This window comes from Anticarsia gemmatalis, chromosome 7 (assembly GCF_050436995.1).
Source record: "Anticarsia gemmatalis isolate Benzon Research Colony breed Stoneville strain chromosome 7, ilAntGemm2 primary, whole genome shotgun sequence".
NCBI classification, from domain to species: Eukaryota; Metazoa; Arthropoda; class Insecta; order Lepidoptera; family Erebidae; genus Anticarsia; species Anticarsia gemmatalis.
In genome coordinates this window covers 12,804,837-12,825,221 of record NC_134751.1, presented here as the reverse complement: position 1 = coordinate 12,825,221, position 20,385 = coordinate 12,804,837, and the positions used below count along the sequence as shown (strand labels likewise).

The 20,385-nt window shown below is 39.1% G+C and overlaps 1 protein-coding gene across 4 annotated transcripts in view; it reads right to left on the bottom strand.

Annotated features, from left to right (window-relative positions):
- Positions 1-726: 726 nt before the first annotated feature.
- Ptp10D (Protein tyrosine phosphatase 10D) overlaps positions 727-20,385 on the bottom strand; it is a 50,442-nt gene continuing 30,783 nt past the window's right edge. The window contains exons 10-27 of one of the 4 annotated variants that reach the window (XR_012959542.1): positions 15,669-15,869; positions 15,171-15,294; positions 14,526-14,707; positions 14,116-14,233; positions 13,506-13,772; positions 13,182-13,261; positions 12,654-12,879; positions 10,478-10,954; positions 9,955-10,112; positions 9,310-9,486; positions 8,487-8,679; positions 5,021-5,065; positions 4,858-4,942; positions 3,973-4,503; positions 3,459-3,576; positions 2,847-3,039; positions 2,296-2,477; positions 727-2,137 (exon numbers count right to left, since the gene is read on the bottom strand). Coding sequence is in view for 1 of the 4 variants with exons in the window: in XM_076116190.1 (XP_075972305.1) it covers positions 2,106-2,137; positions 2,847-3,039; positions 3,459-3,576; positions 3,973-4,503; positions 4,858-5,065; positions 8,487-8,679; positions 9,310-9,486; positions 9,955-10,112; positions 10,478-10,954; positions 12,654-12,879; positions 13,182-13,261; positions 13,506-13,772; positions 14,116-14,233; positions 14,526-14,707; positions 15,171-15,294; positions 15,669-15,869 (3,285 nt within the window). In the remaining 3 variants the exon portion in view is untranslated. Of the gene's footprint in view, positions 2,138-2,295; positions 2,478-2,846; positions 3,040-3,458; positions 3,577-3,972; positions 4,504-4,857; positions 5,066-8,486; positions 8,680-9,309; positions 9,487-9,954; positions 10,113-10,477; positions 10,955-12,653; positions 12,880-13,181; positions 13,262-13,505; positions 13,773-14,115; positions 14,234-14,525; positions 14,708-15,170; positions 15,295-15,668; positions 15,870-20,385 lie in introns of all 4 variants that reach the window. The other 3 variants (XR_012959541.1, XR_012959540.1, XM_076116190.1) reach the window with 3 other exon arrangements.

The window sequence follows — 20,385 nt, the reverse complement described above, 5'->3', positions numbered from 1 at the left end:
ATATATTTTATTCTTGCTCCCAACGCACAGACACAGTTAAAAATAAAATATCTCAACGAAATTTAATTATTCAATTAGTCTCGTGGTATCTCGCTACTGAACAAATCTCTCATTCTGTGCATGCATAAAATTTTGATTTGAATTCGGGAATATTATTCATGATGCGCAACGTTGCCGCGTTGCCTGAGTGTGGAGCGCCACCTAGAAACGAAAACTTCAAACATAATAACGCGTAATGCCATCTAGGATTACTAAAGGAAAACATTTTGATGTGTGTTAGCCAAATTGTCGTGTACTAACGCCATCTTGTTGTCAAGGTAAAGTGTATTTCTAGTTAACTTGTAGCCACGATTGGAAGCTGTCCTATCTAAATATTATTGTAACCCAAAAACCTAAAACTTTTAGGCGACATTAGTGCGACCGCGATTTCGTCTAAAATAAATAACCTCTAAAAGTTCGACTAAAAGAAACTAGGTAGTTTGTTTAATGTGTCAAAGCGAAAATATTGCTTTTAAAAAACTATTAGGTATATCGCGAACGGCCAAATATTTGATCCATACCTGTCCCACTGATGAGGGAGGGATTAGGTTTGAGGCCATCGTAATGGTATTGAGAGTGTCTGCAAATATTATAGCAAAATCAATTAGAGTACAAAAACACTTTTTTTTATTATACCGACACAAATATAATTAATTCACTACAAGGTAAAATAAAACAATACATTATAAAAAAATAGACTATATTTCATTAATCTGTTACGTTATATTGCATCCATTACGTAATGTAACAGTGGTTTGCATTTAGAATGCTTCAGTGAACACGCATTGTACATTAACTGTTCGCTATGAGGAATGTTCGCTAAGTACCCTCTACCGCAGTCCCGCGCGCACTTTGTACGTGCTCCTGTATCTCGGAGTTTATACGTTAAAACGTATACACACTGGATCAATTTTGCGATACAAATAAAACTCTTTATACCTGCTACACTGCCGAAGTTACTATAACATTTTTGAAGACAAATGTAAATGTTTTTTTATGATAAAGCTTTTAAATCTTCTAATCTTGTAATTATTAATCAATTATTTCATTTTGCTTATTTAAAGCATAAACTACAATGACGATAAACACTTGACTGTATTGTAGACGGTAACAATCTTTCAAATAAAGTATATTAAAGTATTAAAGTTAAGGTAAGATGTAATGCCGCGTCATAATACAGATTCTAGTCTAGTCTCTAGTCTATGTACGTACACGTATGTATACGTTTATAACAAAATACGATCAAAGAAGCTAATATGCGTTAAAATGCATCCAGTGTGTAAACGTTTTAAACAATTCACACGTCGCGTTATATATTTTTTTGGCACAAGAATAAAACGTTATAAGTACATTATTTTAAAATTTATTACAAAAATATAGTCAAAATTGTTTTAAAACCAGCGTTAGTTCGTAGATATCGCGCGTGTAGAACATTTTACATACACATATAACGCCACGTGTCACCGTCTGTTAAAAGTTATACTTTAACAACAGGTGACTCGACCACAAATATTCACAAATATGTAATTGAGCAGACAATACGTCCATAATAATTAAGTACAATTTTGAGATTCGGAGGTGATCAATACTTACAGTTAAAATATGTAAAAACAATATTATTTATAAAACTTTTAACATGGATATCAAAATACATTATAAATATAAACATATACAGCACATCGCACCGAGGCGTCTGCGACAGCCGGTAAGTCCCAGTAAGTCCCCGGCCGCTCGCCGCACTATACGTACGGCGTCGCCACAATTTCATCGTAAAAAAAATAACAAACTATTTATATATTTACCTTAGTCTATATACAATTCAACGATTGGTCCATTCTATTCATGTACATTTTTATAAAAATATTTTAGTAAAAAACTTAACACTACTGTATACAAGCGATCTCATCGAGAAGTTAAATATAAATTAAGTACACACGACGTCGGCGAGCGCGTGCACGTGGCGGGCTCGTGGCGGGCTCGTCACGGGCTCGTCGCGGTCACGTGGCGGTCACGCGCACGTGCTCGGGGCGGACGGACGAAGTTCATTCTCGGCGATGGCGGGCGGCTCACATGCCCGACTCCGCGATGCCCTCGTCATCTGCAACACAGTGAGGTCAGCTGACGTCACGAGCACACAGAAGAACACACACACACACACACAGTTAGTGGGTCCGCTGGAAGGTGAGGCAAGCGAGAGCGAGCGCGGGGGGGGGGGGCATGCGACGCGACAGGCGATAGACACAAGCGAGTGCTCACGTGACTCCCTCCACCTAGCGGCGACCGAACACGCACGAACAAGCACGAACATGTCCGAGCACGTCCGATCTCCGCTACTACAAGTACTACAGTATGTTGGAGCGACTACTCGCTCCCGGCGGTTCGCTATGAAATCGACTTATTGAGTTCCTGCTCTTCGATTAGTGTGAATAATTTCTGTACTGCAACAAAATAACTACATAACGCACCTATTGGTTAAGACGAATGCCGAAACCATTTAAGGTAACAATAAATTTTACTTACAAAACTGTTTATAGTCATCAAAACATTTATTTTACTTTAAAAATGAATTACGAAACATTTTAGTTTATCATAAAACAGAATTCTTAAGGATATTTTTTTTACTTTATCCCTATAGCCAAAATCCATTGGTAAAAAGCAATTTTACGAGCAAAATGCCTCCCCTTTTCGAACAAAATTATTAACTATTAGCTTAGCAGACTAAAACTGTTTAAACCACCTTCATTATATACACAAATCAGCCCCAACACCGAATAGCACATAAAATAAAGCTTAAATAAGTGGTGTACCTTCGAAGGCAGCATTGAGATGGTGGTTGTGGTTGTTGTGGGGGGGCGCGGCCAGGTCCTGCCCCTCCAGCACGGCCACGAGGCACTGGTGGATGCAGATGTACTGCTGCTCCGTCTGCACCATCCACACGCGCTCGCGCCGCATGGCGTACACCATGCCGAATATGTCGATGTACTCCGCGTGGTTCGACAACTGGCGGAAAAAATATTGTATATTATTTGTAGTTCCAGATCTCGTTAGGTAGTTGAGAACTCAAGGCTTCAGTTTCTTAAGTGATCATGAATCTCAAATGAATAAAGCTTTTTTTGAACTATAGCGTATAATAAAACGTCGTTCTTTATGTCTTTTTTAAAATATAATATTTAATTTTCAATTGTATTGATCAATAACAACACCAACAATCCGACAAAGCAAAGAAAGTACATATAAATTCCATCCCTTTTGTATTGGCATCTTGAATATTTGTGATCGATATTTGATTATTTTTCCACATTTATAACAGTTTTGAAATAGGCTATACATATAATAGTGCTATATTTTATTATTTCATGTATCTAGATGAAATAATAAAACTAAACTCTTAATAAATCTGATTGAAATGTAGTAAGTACCTGTTGCAGCGCAGTGTCGAGCGTGATGAATGTGCCGGAGCGGCCCACGCCGGCGCTGCAGTGCACGATGACAGGCCGCGAGTCCGGCGGACAGCGCTCGCGGAATGCACGCACGAACCTACGGACAAACATTATTACATTTAAATAACTATTATAGAGCACCCAACCCGCAATTGGCCAGCGTGGTGGACTCAAAGCCTAACACCTCCCTCATTACGGGAGGAGACGATGGTTAAATTTATATAATTGATAAGGCTGTAAACTTACCTACTATTTCAAACCAAGATTTTGTTTCGAATACCAAAAATTTCCGTTGATGCGGTCGAAGATCACCTAGCTACTTTTACATTGAGTTATATGTTTGCAAATTCCGAAAACCTTTCATTTTCACAAGAAATTAATATTTTTTTATGTTATTTAAGTTTCGGGTGGTTTGATAAATTATATTTTACCAACTTTTCAAAAAAGCAGTTGAGTTTTTAGAAAATAAGGTATAAAAAATTTGTTAACAAACCTAGCAAGCGTAGTAGGCGGATCAGGCACGCCGAAGTCCGGCCAAGTAGTGAAATGGAAGTGTTTAATCACTCGTTGTTCAGCGCCACGACACAGCATCAGTTCCGTCACCGTCCAGTCAGGATACCGGCTCTCATTCAACGCGGTCACCGCTATATCACCGTAATACACCGGCCGGGTGTCATACGGCCAATAACGGTCGCATTTCTCCCTCCCTTTCTCTACACATCGAGTCAACATGACGATAGCTCTTGAACCTGATTCCCAACACATTCTCCAGAAGTCATCTCTTGTACAATGTAACGGTCCTTGAGTTACGATGAACTCTCTAGGGGAGTTGTGTCCCGGTACGTAGTTAGCGTTGATGTAGTCTGAGCCTTCTTCGTCGTCGACTGGCTGTAGTTTGTACCGCGAGTGGTCGTAGGGAAGGATGTTCGTGAAACGGTTCTTAGGTCTGTTCACTGGGAGGTCAGCTGCCGTGCACGCTTGCTCGCGTCCCACGTGTTTCAGTTCTTCGAATTCTTCGCTGAATCTGTAATTATGTAGATCGTGTTATAAGTTTGTATGTAGGCTATAGTATAACAAACTTTAGTTGTCACACAAGTTAGCATGTACGTAAATATTTGCGGGTGTAAGTACACGTCTGTAATAACAGTAAAATAATGCGTGTTAAGAGCGTGAAGGTTCATGAATTCAACCTATTAAAAAATTCTAAGAATTAAAGTTTAGTATCCAATGTTAGTCAGTTATAATTTTTTATAGTATTTAGCATTTGAATCCAATGTACCAAACCACAATCCAATAAAAACGAGTTTGACTCAATTTCTTACTCATAGTGATATGAATAAATGCAATGTGTAAGACTCACGCTATAGTAGGCACTGACCTGAAGTCGGAATCAGCGGCCATGAGCCTGTAGTGGTCGATGAAGTCCGTGACCCGCACGGGGCGCGACGAGCGGACGGCGGGCGGCGCGGGCGGCGCGGGGGCCGCGCGGCGCCGGCGGCGGCGGACCGCGGCCAGCGCGCCCGCGCCACCCGCCAGGAGCGCACAGCCCACGCAAGCGCCGATGATCCATGCTGTGTTGTCTACCTCTGTATATGACAATGAAAATTTATCAATGGAATTTGTAATTTATATTAGTGGTATAAAGACGAGAATAGCACTGTCTGTCTGTCTACGCTTTAATATCTAAATAGCTGAACCGTGAATTATGCTAGATAGTTGACTATCCTAAGAAAAGACAATTTATAGACACAAGCTTTGCGTCTACAACTGTTAAAAAAACTTGTTTTCTTTTTAATACGTCATTAGTGTATCGTGTTAGGTCGCCTATAACAATATTTCGGAGAGATACGTAAATAAACAAATACCGCTGTGACTCAGAAACGATGAACATCCGATTATGATTCATTGATATCAATAACAATAAATACTTTACAATAATTATGAATATTAAGTTGAATGAATCATGATTAAGAATTTATTCACCAAAGTTTTTAAATACAAACAGCACATTGGAATCATTTGTATAGTTTTTAATTCTCTTTAATAAATTTAACACGCGGACACGTATACGTCTACACATTTTAACAAGTATCGCAACAATCGAATATTAACGTTTTTCATTAATAGCTATAAGTCCAAGATGTACTTTATTTCCGTTGTATGAAAATCATGGGACAAAATTGTCTTCTTTAATAAAAAAAAAAGGAAACGTAGATCAAGCAGTTTACACACCAAAATTATCGAACGGTCGACACAATATGGCAACTATTTCATGTCGCCGGGTCTATTTCAAAAGAATCACTTCTGCAACTCATTAAATGCCTTTAAGGGTGGGTTCACATTTGAAGGAGGATGCGTCGGGCGTAGTTTAATTAGTATAGGCTTCACTGTTCTTGCGTTACGCGACCAATAATACGCGACGTTTAATGTATAATAGAATACGGGAATTAACGCGAACACGCATTTTACCTTAAAATGCCTAAGGTTTCGGCGCAGGTTGCACTCGCCGTGGTCGCAGGCTGACTGCAGTCAGGCATTTTCAGATAAAATGCGTGTTCGCGTTAATTCCCGTATTCTATTATACATTAAACATGCAACGCGAGAGTTTAAAAGTTATAAATACGCGACGTATTATCGGCCGCGTATTATGGCCGAAGTGTCTGATTCACAAAACCCATTATACTTCAAACAGGAATTAAAACGCCGCGCCGTGATTACTACAATCAGTTCTATTTAACCACCACTTAAACACTTCTAACAAATCTACATAATCGTTTAGATAATCAACATTGATCGGGGAAAGAATTTTTCCATAATTACTACTGCAAATAGATGACTGAATATCCATACTTATATCATAAATTCACAAGTCACTCTTTTTGCTTTCACGACTAAATTAATGATCCGATATTATGAAATTTTGCATGAAGATAGTGACTGAAACATAAGCCAAACACTAGGCAATGAAACTAAGGCTGAGAGCTTAGCCAGTTTAGTTACATTATGCTGAAATTAAGCTATGTAAATTTACATAAATGTTTGTACTGACTGTACAGCTAAACTGTACAGATGGGTATAGACATTCAGGATTCCATACTCAAAGGATAAAACTGGAACCCAATTATTAATATACTCCGCTGTCCGTCGGTCAGTCTGTCAGTCACTACGCTGTATCTCATGAACCGCGAAAGTGAGACAGCCTATCCTACTAATATTATAAAGTTTGTGAGAATGTATGTATGTCTGTATGGATATTTGCTTCTCTTTCACGCAAATACTACTGAACCTACGGACCTACCTACATAGGTAGCTGAAGACCCAGAATAACACATAGGCTACTTTTTATCCCGGAGTTCCCAAGGGATTAGGATTTACACGGGAAGGGTTTCCACGTGGACGAAGTCGCGGACGGCCTCTAGCTATTATAATAATCTGCTGTTTGTTGGCAAGCCGATTTGAACATACAACCGGCTTAATAAACAATGACTTCCAAGATCTTAACATGCCAAAAAACAAAAAAAAAGTACTAAAAAAATAACGCCATTAAAAATATTATAATAATACCTTCAACTTCATCAATGACCTCATCCATAATGTTTCAATGATTGCTCTAATTACCACTGATAGTGTTATCACGACCGCGCGCGCCGCTAACTGTACACTCACTGGCGTTATCAACACTTATCACTGCTATCTACATATAAGATACAATAAGCATCACTATCAAGATACTGGGTGATAACTACTTATTAAATATACGTCATTGTGTTCGATTGTTAGCTGACCTGTAGTATCGTGTGAAATTATAAGTTTAGAAATAATAGTTTTGATATAGTCAAATACTTAGTAGCACGCATGATTTATCTATACTAATATTACAAAGCTCAAGAGTTTGTTTGTTTGTTTGTTCGTTTGTTTGAACGCGCTAATCTCAGGGAATACTGATCCGATTTGAAAAATTCTTTCAGTGTTTGTATTCTTTACGCTGCGACCAATAGGGGCAGAGTAGCAATAAAAAATGTTACAAAATCGGGGAAAATGTGGACCCATTCTCTCTTATGTGACGCAAGCGAAGTTGCGCGGGTCTGCTAGACTAAATTATAATTAAGAATTATGTCTATTTCCAAAATAAAGTAGCTGTATCTAACAGGGCAAAGAATAAAGATCACAAATTTTCTAAATTCTGAATTTTGTATGCCGCTGGCAGTCGTGAACTTTACATGCAAATGTTTCAACTAAGTTGTTAGAATGTAGTGATAGATTTTTTCAAATCGGTTTAGCTGTCTCTGAGATTAGAACACTCAAACTATCTCTAGTTCTATAGCATTCATTATCATTATCATGTTTTTCTATATTCTAAGGATGATTTCGAGATTAGGAATTTCTGTGCAAATGGGCATAAAATGTCCATAGTCTAGCGGTCAAACTTTGAAATCATATCATACAGATTATTATAATTTAATAAATATGTACAAGTTTATAATTGAGTAGTGGATATCTTATTAATTAAAGGATATGATTAATCACACTTTTATCAAGTCACGATAAAAATATATTCATATTAATTTAAAAACGCGTTACCATGGCATTTTCATATTAAAGAAAGGGGATCTTTTACTACACCTGAAAAATCCATAATAAAAAGAATAAATAAATTTCCACTCAAACTCAGAACAGGTACTCGTGCTCATCACACGTATATCTTACCCGATAGGATTCGAACCCGCCACACCCGTGTGTTAATGTCCCTCCGTGTTTTAGAAGACATGTTAAATTGTGAGTCCCGGCTGCCATTTTCCAAAATCTTTGACAGTCGTTACCAGTAGTCAACTTGAAAGTCTGACAACCAGTCTTACCGAAGGGTATTGCGTTGTGGAGCTCCGATAGGCAGTCCCTCCATGTAAAAGCTATAGGTATTTAGCTGCACTCGGTGAGACTGGAAGCCGACTCCAACATAGTTGGAAGAAAGAAGAAAGGCTAGGCTAATGATGTAAACAAGTTAATTACCTGTATAAACGACATTGTACTCAGTGTCCGTGTACTTGTCCGTAGCGGTGTACGCTCGCAGTTTGACGTAGTACCGCGTGCCCGGCTTGAGAGGGCCGTTGCAGTAGTTGCGACCGCCCGCGTCGCACCGCTCTGAACCGATCGTGAACTCCTCTATGGGCGAGCCGTGGAATGGATAGTAGGGCTCTGTCACCTGTAATTAATTAATATTTTTTTTATATTAGAACTTTTTCTTTAGTAACTTTAGTGCAAAAAGACATAAGTGAATGTGAGATTTCCGAATACGATGTCCAGAGCCAAGTGGAGTAGAAAGATCAGGAAGGCAGACCCCACTATCATATGGGATTTATAGCATGAAAGAAAGACAGAGAGCGAAAATCTTGTATAGAGCAAATAAAATAAAAATCTATTACTGTGGGTAATGAATGAGTCGATTAAGAGTACATTTTTAGATTATGTTTGCTTTAAAAACACCCAGGGTGAGCATTTAACGCTGACGATTTCTAAAACGTAGCATTATCTTATTATAAAAACAATGACGGTACAGCATGCATCAAGCACTATAAATTTTAATTTCTAGTAATTTTATTGACACGAGTACGGCTTGAATCACCTAAATGTAAAAAGTTACTTTACCTATACAACAAGTAAAAACGGTAGCGGACGCCGAGTAGCAGGTATGTACCTGCCGGTGATTAAGGGCCGATTTTTCTGCCGTCAGATGGATGCATTTAGACGTTTTTAATAAACAAACATTAATATCTCTTTGTCTATGAGCAAATTGCAACTAAATGCTGTAAATCATATCAAAGCTACTACTAACCTGGTAAGGTGGCCAGGTGGGTAGCGAGTGCACCTCGCGCCAGGACGGCAGGCGCTCGGGCGTGTCGTTGCGCGGCTCCTCGCCCAGCACCAGCGTGTAGGCCGTCACGTTGCCGTTGGCGGCCGAGAAGTAGTCCGCGCGGAAACGAACCGCCACCGTCGATGATGTGCGACGGACCTGCAAGTATATAGCCATACATTACTAACTGATCCGGCAAACGTTGTCATATAATTTAAAATTAGAGGTGGGCAACCCTTGTCACTTACGGGTACGAAAAATATATAGTAGCCGATTCTCAGGCTTATTAAATATGCATATAAATTTGGGTAACAATCGGTAAAGCCATTTGAGGAGGAAAAGTAAGGTGATTAACATTCTGACGACACGAGAACTTTATATGTTAGATGTCACGCCTCAATCCTACAATATTCTTGGTAAATTTAATCAAGTGATATAATCAATTCGATATCTTCCAAGTTAGAAATGGCTGTCTGATCAGCAAAAAAGAGAGTCAACCGGCTTACTGACACATTTTTCAGACACTTAATGGTTTTCTTTTTACCCTCTAAATTCAAGCTATAATTTCTTCACGATTTGACAATAATTGCTAGATAAGATGTTTGAATAATACAGCAGGCTGTGTACCTCGGTGGGGCGGGAGTGCGCGGCGGGGCGGGGCGGCGCGCCGATGCTCATGAGCTGCGTCCAGCTGGCGGCGGGCCCCGCGCCCGCGCCCGTCTCGCCGCGCACGCGGAACGTGTACGTGCCGCCCGGCGCCAGCCCCGACACCGTGCCCGACCGCGCTGCACACACAACATAGCATTGACTACAGTAACCAACACATATGTAACTAAATATGGCGTCGAAATTTGTAAATATTTTGTAAGCATTTTTAACATTTTGTTGTTGCAATGGGCAGCAGCTTAGTGATATTTTAGTGTGCCTTTGGCCTTCGGAAGGCAAACAAAAGTTTAATACTGACAAGGTTAAAGTTAACTGCTGCTAAGCCACGTTAAAATGCTTGGCTTCGAACAATTCTGACACGACACGACGACTAACCTTGATAATAAGAAATGAAGTTTCACTTAAAACATATTTAAAAAATGCAATGTCATAATATATATACATAAAACTATTAAATTTAAATAGATCGCTATTTTAAACTCACCTTCAGGCGGGAAGTCGAGCTTAGTAATTTTATCGGGCTCCTCTTGAGACGCGTAGTCGAGAATGAACCGACGCAGCACGCCGTTAGCGTCGGCCGACGATAGACTCCACGCGAACTTCAACTGGGACGGCGTGGCGTCCACGGGGCGGAAGTCGCCCGGCGCGGGGGGCGGGGCCTCCAGCGTGCTGAACTCGGCCGACAGCGCGGGGGACAGAGTGCGCAGTGACGGGAGTCTGCCCGCACAGACCCGCACGGTGAAGGTGTAGGCGCGGTGCGGGCGCAGCGCCGTGACCCGCAGGCGGGTGGCGTCGGTGTAGTGCTCCCGCAGCTGGTCGAGCGAGTGCGCGGCGCCGCGCTCGCTGTCGGCGAGGTACTCCACCTGGAAGTCCGTGACGTCACCGCCCGGCCGGTCCCACACCAGCGTGATCTCGCGCGCGCCGATCTCCGTCGCCTTCAGCTCCGTGATCGGACGGGGGTCTGCAACGTTATTCACCGTCTTATACTTTTGAAAGACGTCAAACAATCGCATTAGAAATTAATCAACTATAATAGCGAAAACGTCCGAAATATCATTTCTGTTTTATAATATACCTACACCATTCTAACACTAAATCCGAAGAGCGCAAAACCTACTGTGATATAGATTCACCACCACCAAATTAGGTACATTTAAACTCTTTTATAAGCAAATCTTTTTACACTAGTTTCAAATTGAACGCCTGAAATACAGTGCCAAGAGACTGAGAGATTTCAGAAAAAAACTTCTCATTGGTTACAATACACTACCAGACATTTATGAGGGTTCTGGAATAAGAAGTGTACCTGGATAATGTATACACTCTTGGACACTTATGTATGGAAACTCCTGCACAATTGGCATTTTCATTAAACTGAATATCGGCTAGCAAGATATTTATTTATAAGGAAATACATCATTAACATTTTAGATTTTTACTTTTATTATATTGTAATTTACTCCATAGTTTCTATACTCTACTACTCCACTTCATTACCACATACCTTTATGTTTGTCAGGGATCGATATGGTATCGATTTGATTATTAAAATCAATGAAATAAATATGAAAACGTGTATATGAAATTGTAATGAAGGAAGAAATAATAAACCACATTTTTATCCTATATATAAACATTTATTGTTAGTGCCACTTCCTGAACTACACGAGTATTAGTGTGTTTGGGTACCTGAATACCTGAATACCTGAATGCCCGAGTACCTGAATACCTGTGTGCCTAAGTACCTGAGAAGGTACTCATTTTCCTGTATACTAAAGTGCAAGTGTATAATACCGGATGCCATTTATATTTTAGGAAAATAAAAAGTTATATTGTGTGTAGGTGATAAAATTATGGGAAACACTGAATAATTCTAGCTATAATTTTTTAATCCATTACTGTCTCACTGCTGGACAAGAGTCGCCCCCCAGTTCCAGGGTTTAGGCCATAATTCCACCACGCTGGTCAAGCGCGGGTATTAATTTTTAGCAAATAAATGTCATCCAATATTTTAAAGTTAAGCTGCCTTATAAATAATTTGTTCAAACAATTATCGATTATTACAAAAATATATTATATAAATATTAAAAAACAAACAATTAATTAGATTAGTTTGTTTAGCGAACACTATAACATCACTCAATGTTATGTAACACTCAAATTATTTCGCTTCATTACAGAAATTATTTTGAGCGTCACTCACTATTCGTTACAGTATTCAACCCCTTTACACATATTGACGTGCAAAGCAATATAAAATATAGCTGTTACATAATATAAATTTGTTAATATAGTTGCCATGTGCTTACTACAATCGTTTATATACAAATATATGGAAAGTATTAAATGCTTGCGCGTGTCGAAATAAAACGGCGTTGAATTCTACGATTTCCAGTTCAACTATCAGAATACACTATTTTTAATTAATTTTTACGTAAAACATGCCTATTCAGACGTTATTTTTTGTGTTCTATATCACACCAAATTGTTAACTTGACTTCCTTCAATGAGTAGTCATCAAATCTTTATTAAGTAAATTACTTTATTAGTCCAAAAGCCAAAAGTCTCGTCTACTGATACTTTCACCAAAGCATATTATTAACAGCGCTTTAGTTAGTGACCGCTAGAGGGCGTGTGCAATTACAAATTGTAGTATTTACTGAGTCGCGACTGTCGCTGCACTGGGTGTGACGTCACGTTCCCGGACACGGTCCACATGGTGACGTTGTACAGGCGGCCCGGGACCAGCGAGTCGAACACCACGGTCTGTCCCGGGGAGTCCCGCGCCCGGGTCACGGACCGAGGGGGGGAGCCCTCCCCGTCCAGCCGGAAGCGGTACGAGTCGAACTCTGTCGCCATCTCGGGGGTGCGGGTGTATACTACTTTCTGTACACAAAAAAAGAAATATAACGTACAAACATTATCGAAATTCTTTTATACTTTTGACTGGTAGGTGTAGCTTTTAAAAAATATTTAAGTCGTACTGAAGCATTTGATTTGGCTTAACGACTAATATCTTAAGTAATATTAGCAATGGTTTGTTTTTCAGAGCGCAGAAGCTCTGCTATGTGGCTAAACGGCGACGTTATAATGCAATTTCCAAGACAAACTGTTCAACAATAAAAATATCATATTGTATTAATAAAAGTCCTTATAAATATATGATTAATTATGTGCATTGAACTTACAAGTGTAGTCGATAGTGTATCGTTTTCGTCTCCTTCTCCCGTCTCGTTTACGATCGTCATTTCTGATTGAATCAATGGCCCTGGAAAATAACACATTATTTAAGAACACAACTTTATAATTAAAAGAGGCATAGTAATGTTATTCAAGTACATACTAAAACAACAAGGGGGTAATTCAAATAATGTTTGGACAAATTGGGGTTAAGAAGACTCTCGGAAATCAACACTGGGGTCCATCTCACCGCCGCAGGAAGAACTTTCTTTAAGTACGGAGGAATCTAGCAATAAGAATACATAAAACGGACACTCGGCTCGTGTACGTACGTGTGCGCGTCTCCATGATGAAGACGTCGCTGGTCTGGTTGTAGGAGTGCGCGGTGATGGACACGTTGTAGGCGCGGCCCGGCTCCAGCCCCCCCAGCAGGGCCCGCACGGGCCCGGCGCGCGGCTGCACGTCCAGGCGGCGCGGCGGGCCGGCGCGCGCCCAGCAGCGCAGCGAGTAGCTCTCCACGCGCCCGCCCGGCACCGGCCACTCCAGCGTCATGTTGCGCGTGTCCACCAGCTGCGCCACGTTCGACACCGGGTTCGGACCTAACACACGGACATTATACTATATGCATATCTAAAACGTCGAAGTTGCAACTAGTCCGTGCATTGTAGTAACATCTGTTTACGAGTATAGTAGTGGGAATTCGGTGCTGCTTGGAAAAGGAAATAATCATCCCGGTTATGATGTGGTTGTCAAAACGAGACGTATCCTTTTTTCAATTTTAGACGGAAAAAATTTTAAGCAGCAACCCGTCCCGACTCGAATGCAAATCATAAATCTCACAGTTTTCAGTTATCTCTACACAACAGAAGCTGTAAAAATTAAAATTGTATTTAACTTATTTAAAAGTAGCCGCATGAAGGTACATGTGTAAGTGATACTCACGGACAGTATGGTATGTAGTAAGCGGTTCTCCACTCTCAACGGGCTTCTTGCCCTGCACTTCTTCGCTAAGAGTGTCCAAACGAATGATGTAGCGTTCGCCGTGAGTCATGTTTGTAATCTGTACAAAAATACACAAATATATTTCAATTTAACTAAATAAATAGCTAACGAACATTGAAATCAGCACGGTATTCACGATGCATGATGGTAGACCAGTACCGCCTAGCTTGACATCTGTCAATTCTTAACGTGTAATTGAACGTCAAAATTTAGTTATGTCAAAATGTAACATCTGTAATCTCATTTCGATCTATCTAGCAGTCTCGACCTACTCCGCACACAGCGTATACGTAAGTTACTCTATTCTGAACACTAGATGGCGCTTTCAGTCTTATTATAGTATCACTTACCTCAGCAGTAGTATGCGAAGCCGGTAAAGGGTCTAACGCGCTCCACTTCTCAGCTGTAAGTGTCTTATAACTCAGCAAGTATCCGCCCAGCGCGCTGGTGTTGGCCTCGGGCCCGCTCCACGTCACGCCCACGCTGTTCGACGTGGTGCGCGACACGTTCAACCACTGCGCCGGTAGTGGACCTGTGTACAAAAAGTACATTTATAAATGTCTCTTTACATGTTGCATGGAATTTACATGTAAATACTTAGTAGTAGTATTTTTTTTCTTTAACAACTGTAACATTTATGGATTTTTACCCGTCCAGCTAAGCTCAAAGGCTTTTGTGACGATTAGACACAAGACTTCTTTCTATATCGCAAATACTGGATTTTGACCTTGGTCGGTCAATGGGATCACAGCTTCAATCGAAAACGAGTTACAGTTTGAAAACTCCAACCGTACTTGGCCAGCGTGGTGTACTCAAGGCGAGAGGAGGAGACCCAGTTGCCCAGTAGGGCGACAAATATGGGTTAAAAAAAATTACATTGAATAAAGCGATAGAAAACTGTAAACCCACATTACCGTCATAAATCTGTTTTAAAAGAACGAACGCTTACAGTTAACTGTAAATAATGATGGTAGTATCTAGTGTATTGTACTCACGGACTTGCATGGCGAGCTCAGAGCTCTCGCTCATCAGGTTAAAGCTCACTGCCGCTACTTCTATTATGTACACAGCACCAGGGTACAGGTCTTCTAGCGTCGCATTCGTCGCGTTCGTCTCCACCTAGGACATTATGATTGAAAATTAATTAACAATTATTTCTCAAAGGAACCTACGACAGAAGAATCTTTGACATATACATATATAGATGAAAGTTGTTCAATTGAGTAAAGAACAAAGTGGAATATGCATTGCTCATGTGTCTTTCACAGACACACGAGCAATAGTAAAATTATAGCGGCCTTACTTATGAACGTCTCGTATGTAAGATCTGAACGTTTTGAATTCCCATATAAATAGGAATAGAATAATATGCTAAGAAACTTAATGGCATGTGCCCTTAAAATCCTCAACCACATCGAGCGCAAGTTTCATGTGTTAACAACATCCTATATTGATTTAAATGTATCTCACAACAAAATACACTCAATACTTACTTTATTAAAATGTTCACTATCAGCGGAACGTCTTCTATAGCGCAGTTCATAGGAGTCCTGGCGGGAATTAACATCGGAGTGCCAAGCCAGGCGCAGTTGCCGGGGTCCGGCCGGCACGGGCACCACCACGGGCGCGAGCGGGCGCGTTTGTACGTTGAACACGCTCTCGTTTGACTCCACCCCGCGGGACACAGCTGACACCTACACATATTATAGAACAATTGACTAAAAATATGTAAAACTTTTCGTTAGTCTTTCCGTCAGATTACCGGATAAAGGATTCTTTACAAACTAGTGACTTGGATTGCCAGGGGCTTTTTAAATTTTTTTAGCATAATAATTTATTTCTTGAACATACTGCTAACCACATGAGCTATCGAAAATAATCCTTTAAACCTTAGAAACGTATGTGACTCAACATTGATAACACTTTTAACGTAGTATTACATCTATAAATTATAAAACCTATTTGTTTTAAATAACTATACAAAGAACTAATATGTAAACACGTTATTTCGAAGCGGAAAACCGCCTAAAGTTGAATAAGAAGGAAAATATATTATTTTTATACAATGTTTAAGTTCAACTATCCTCTATGCACTGACGAGAGCATGAACAATTATATCCACACCACTTAGCAACGCGCAAAAAGCAGAACAATTTGTTTCCAAATAAAGCACTATTCCAATCAAATTAAGGTTCACTTTTGAATACCACATTCAAATACAAATTCAAATGTCTTTATTGCGGTACATAGGCTATAAATGGGTTTAAACTAATTAGGTTCAGCTATGACCAGCCATGTTGACATACACATAATTTTAATAGTGTTTCTAGACTAATATCTACCAATTCGAGCGCGTGAAAGATTTCCCGGGGCAAAAAGTATCCTACGTGCTTCCCTAGATTAAAAACTATCTATGAAACAAAACTCCATCATAACCCGTTCACTATTTTTAGCGTGATTTAGTAAATATTCACAATTTAGCATTATAAATTCACACTTTCAAAAGTGAACCTCAATTTAATTTAGTTTAGGACTTTATTACGAATACCGCAGTTGCTCTCTACGTTTATGACACTTACAGTAGCAAAAGTCAGCAAAGGAGCCAATACTTCTATATAAGTCAGAATGAAGTCTAAATCATGACTTATTCTGTCCGTCACATTCTTCGTTGTCACGTCGACCACCTCTGTATCGTTAGATTTCGTTGTCACGTTACTTTGTAATACATCGTTATGATTCGTTGTATTTTTCAAGTTATTATGATCCATTGTTATATTGTTTAATGCTGTTTCATCAAGCACTGTATTGTTAGTTTTTGATATAATATTAAGGTTATTGTTGTTAAAATCTGTTAATAAATCTTGTTGTGTTTGGTTTTTAGTTCCTCCTTCTGTGTCATGTATTGTAATGTTAGTTTCCGTTATGAAAGGCACTGTAGCGTTAGTGTCTCCTTTTATATCATGCTCTGTATTATTAAACTTTAGGAATACACCATGATCGGTCTGGTTAGTTTGTATCGTTAGATATTTCTTATTAGATTGATCTGTATTATTAGTTTCTTCTCTCATATCATTAAGTGTAGAGTTCGTTTCTCCTACATCATGTGCCGTCTTGTTAGACTCTGCTATTATATCAAACTTATGTTTGTTAGAATCTTTTAATAAATTTTGCTGTGTTTGGTTGTTAGTTCCTGCTTCTATGTCAGGCACCTTACTGTTAGTCCCTTTTTCTATATCGTGTGCGGTGTAATTGGTCTTTATGAGAACATCATGACCTGTCTGGTTAATTTCTATAGTTAGGTCCTTCACTGTGTTATTATTTTCAATTGGTATACCATTGACAGTAGTGTTAGTTCTTCTTGTTATATCATGGTTAGTTGTTGATGTCATATTATTTACTTTTTGATTAGTTTGATCATTCACTGTAGTGTTAGTCTCTCCTACTATACTATTCACTGTGTCGTTAGTACCGACAGATATATCATTCACTGTAGTGTTAGTCTCTCGTACTATACTTTTCACCGTGTCGTTAGTGCCGACAGTTATAACATTCACTGTAGTGTTAGTCTCTCCTACTATACTATTCTCTGTATCATTAGTACCGTCTGTTATATCATTCACTGTAGTGTTAGTATCTCCTACTATACTATTTACTGTCTCGTTAGTAGCGACTGTTATAACATTCACTGTAGTGTTAGTCTCTCCTACTATACTATTCTCTGTATCATTAGTACCGTCTGCTATATCATTCACTGTAGTGTTAGTATCTCCTACTATACTATTTACAGTTTCGTTAGTGCCGACAGTTATATCATTCACTGTAGTGTTAGTATCTCCTACTATACTATTCACTGTATCATTAGTAGCGACAGTTATATCATTCACTGTAGTGTTAGTATCTCCTACTATACTATTCACTGTGTCGTTAGTGCCGACAGTTATATCATTCACTGTAGTGTTAGTATCTCCTACTATACTATTCTCTGTATCATTAGTAGCGACAGTTATATCATTCACTGTAGTGTTAGTATCTCCTACTATACTATTCTCTGTATCATTAGTAGCGACAGTTATATCATTCACTGTAGTGTTAGTATTTACTACTATACTATTCTCTGTATCATTAGTAGCGACAGTTATATCATTCACTGTAGTGTTAGTCTCTCCTACTATACTATTCAGTGTGTCGTTAGTACTGACAGTTACATCATTCACTGTAGTGTTAGTCTCTCCTACTATACTATTCAGTGTCTCGTTAGTACCGACAGTTATATCATTCACTGCAGTGATAGTATCTTCTACTATACTATCTTCTGTAGTGTTAGTCTCTCCTATTATACTTTTCACTGTATTGTTAGTACCAATAGTTATATCAGTCACTGTAATGTTAGTCTCTTCTTTATCACGCACTTTATCGTTAGTACCGACAGTTATATTATTCAATGTAATGTTAGTCTTTGGTGTTATTTCACGCACTGTGTTGTTAGTTTCAGCTGTTATATCAGTGTCATTAGACTCTACGGTTAGATCATTAACTGTAGTGTTAGTCTTTCCTTCTTTATCACGCACTTTATCGTTAGTACCGTCAGTTATATTATTCAATGTAATGTTAGTCTTTGGTGTTATATCACGCACTGTGTTGTTAGTTCCAACTGTTATATCAGTGTCATTAGACTCTACTGTAAGATCATTAACTGTAGCGTTAGTCTTCCCTTCTTTATCACGCACTGTGTCGTTAGTACCGACTATTATATTATTCAATGTAATGTTAGTCTTTGGTGCTATATCACGCACTGAGTTGTTAGTTTCAGCTGTTACATCAGCAACTGTGTTATTAGATTCTACTGTCAAATCATTTACTGTAGTGTTAGTCTTTTCTTTATCATGAACTATATCATGCAGTGTAGTGTTCGCCTTTGGTGTTATATCACGCTCTGAGTTGTTAGTTGTAGCAGTTATATCAGCAACTGTGTAATTAGACTCTACGGTTAGATCATTTACTGCAGTGTTAGTTCCTCCTTCTTTGTCATACAGTGTGTTGTTAGTCCCGTCTGTTAAATTATGTACTCTATTAAGTATATCATGAGCTGTTGTTTTGTTAGTTTCCACTGTTATATTATGTACTGCGCTATTAGACTCGTCTGTATCACTATTTGTGATGTTGTTTGACTTTAATGTTACATAATCTTCAGTTTTGTTAGTCCCCGTTATTATACCAGGGTCTGTCTTGTTAGTCTCGGGTGTTATATTATCCGCTATATCGTTTGTCTTCGCTGATATATCAACTTCTGTTGTAATGTTAGTTTTCGTCGTGAATTCAGAACTTAGTGTTGTGTTAGCGTCGGTTTTTATGTCATTTAATAATGTACTTAGCACTGATGTGTTAGTCCCCGTTTGTATTTCAAGCTCTGTTAAATTAGTCCCCGTTGTTATATTATAATGTTTCGTTTCGTTAGTCTTCAGTTTTATATCATGTACTATTGCTATATTAGTTTTCTTCGATAATTCATAGCTTAGTGTGGTATTATCTTCTTCTTTTAAGCCATTTTCTGCTTTATTAGTTTCTGTTATATTAAGCGCTGTGTTAATCCCCTTTGTTTCCAGCACTTCTTTGTCATCAGGGGTTAATGCAGTGTTAGTCTTCGTTTTCGTATCGAATACCTCTGTAATGTTGGGTACCGCCGTCACGTTGACTACAGTCGTCACGTCATCCACTCCTAAAACTTTTGGTTCATCTAACACGTTTATAGCCGTCACATTCGGAATTACCGTCACTTTGTCCCCTGCATTCGCTTTCGGAATTTTAGTCACATTATTATCTACAGTTATATTTGGTGATACTGTCACGTCATCTACTTTTAACACGTTTGGTTCATGTAACACGCTGTCTACCACTGTCGTATTTGGAGTTACCGTCACTTCGTCCGCTTTAGTCATATTATTGGTTGCAGTTATATTAGGCGATATTGTCACGTCATCCACCCCTAACACTTTTGGTACATTTAACACGATGTCTAGCACTGTTGTATTTGGAGTTACCGTCGCTTCGTCGCCTGCACTCACATTATTGTCCGCAGTTATATTAGGCGACACTGTCACGTCATCTGATTCTAACACGTTGTCTATTTCAGCCACATTTGTAACAGTCCTGTCTTCCAATACGGTCCCATTACGAATATCAGACACATTTTTTACTACTTTACTATTTGGT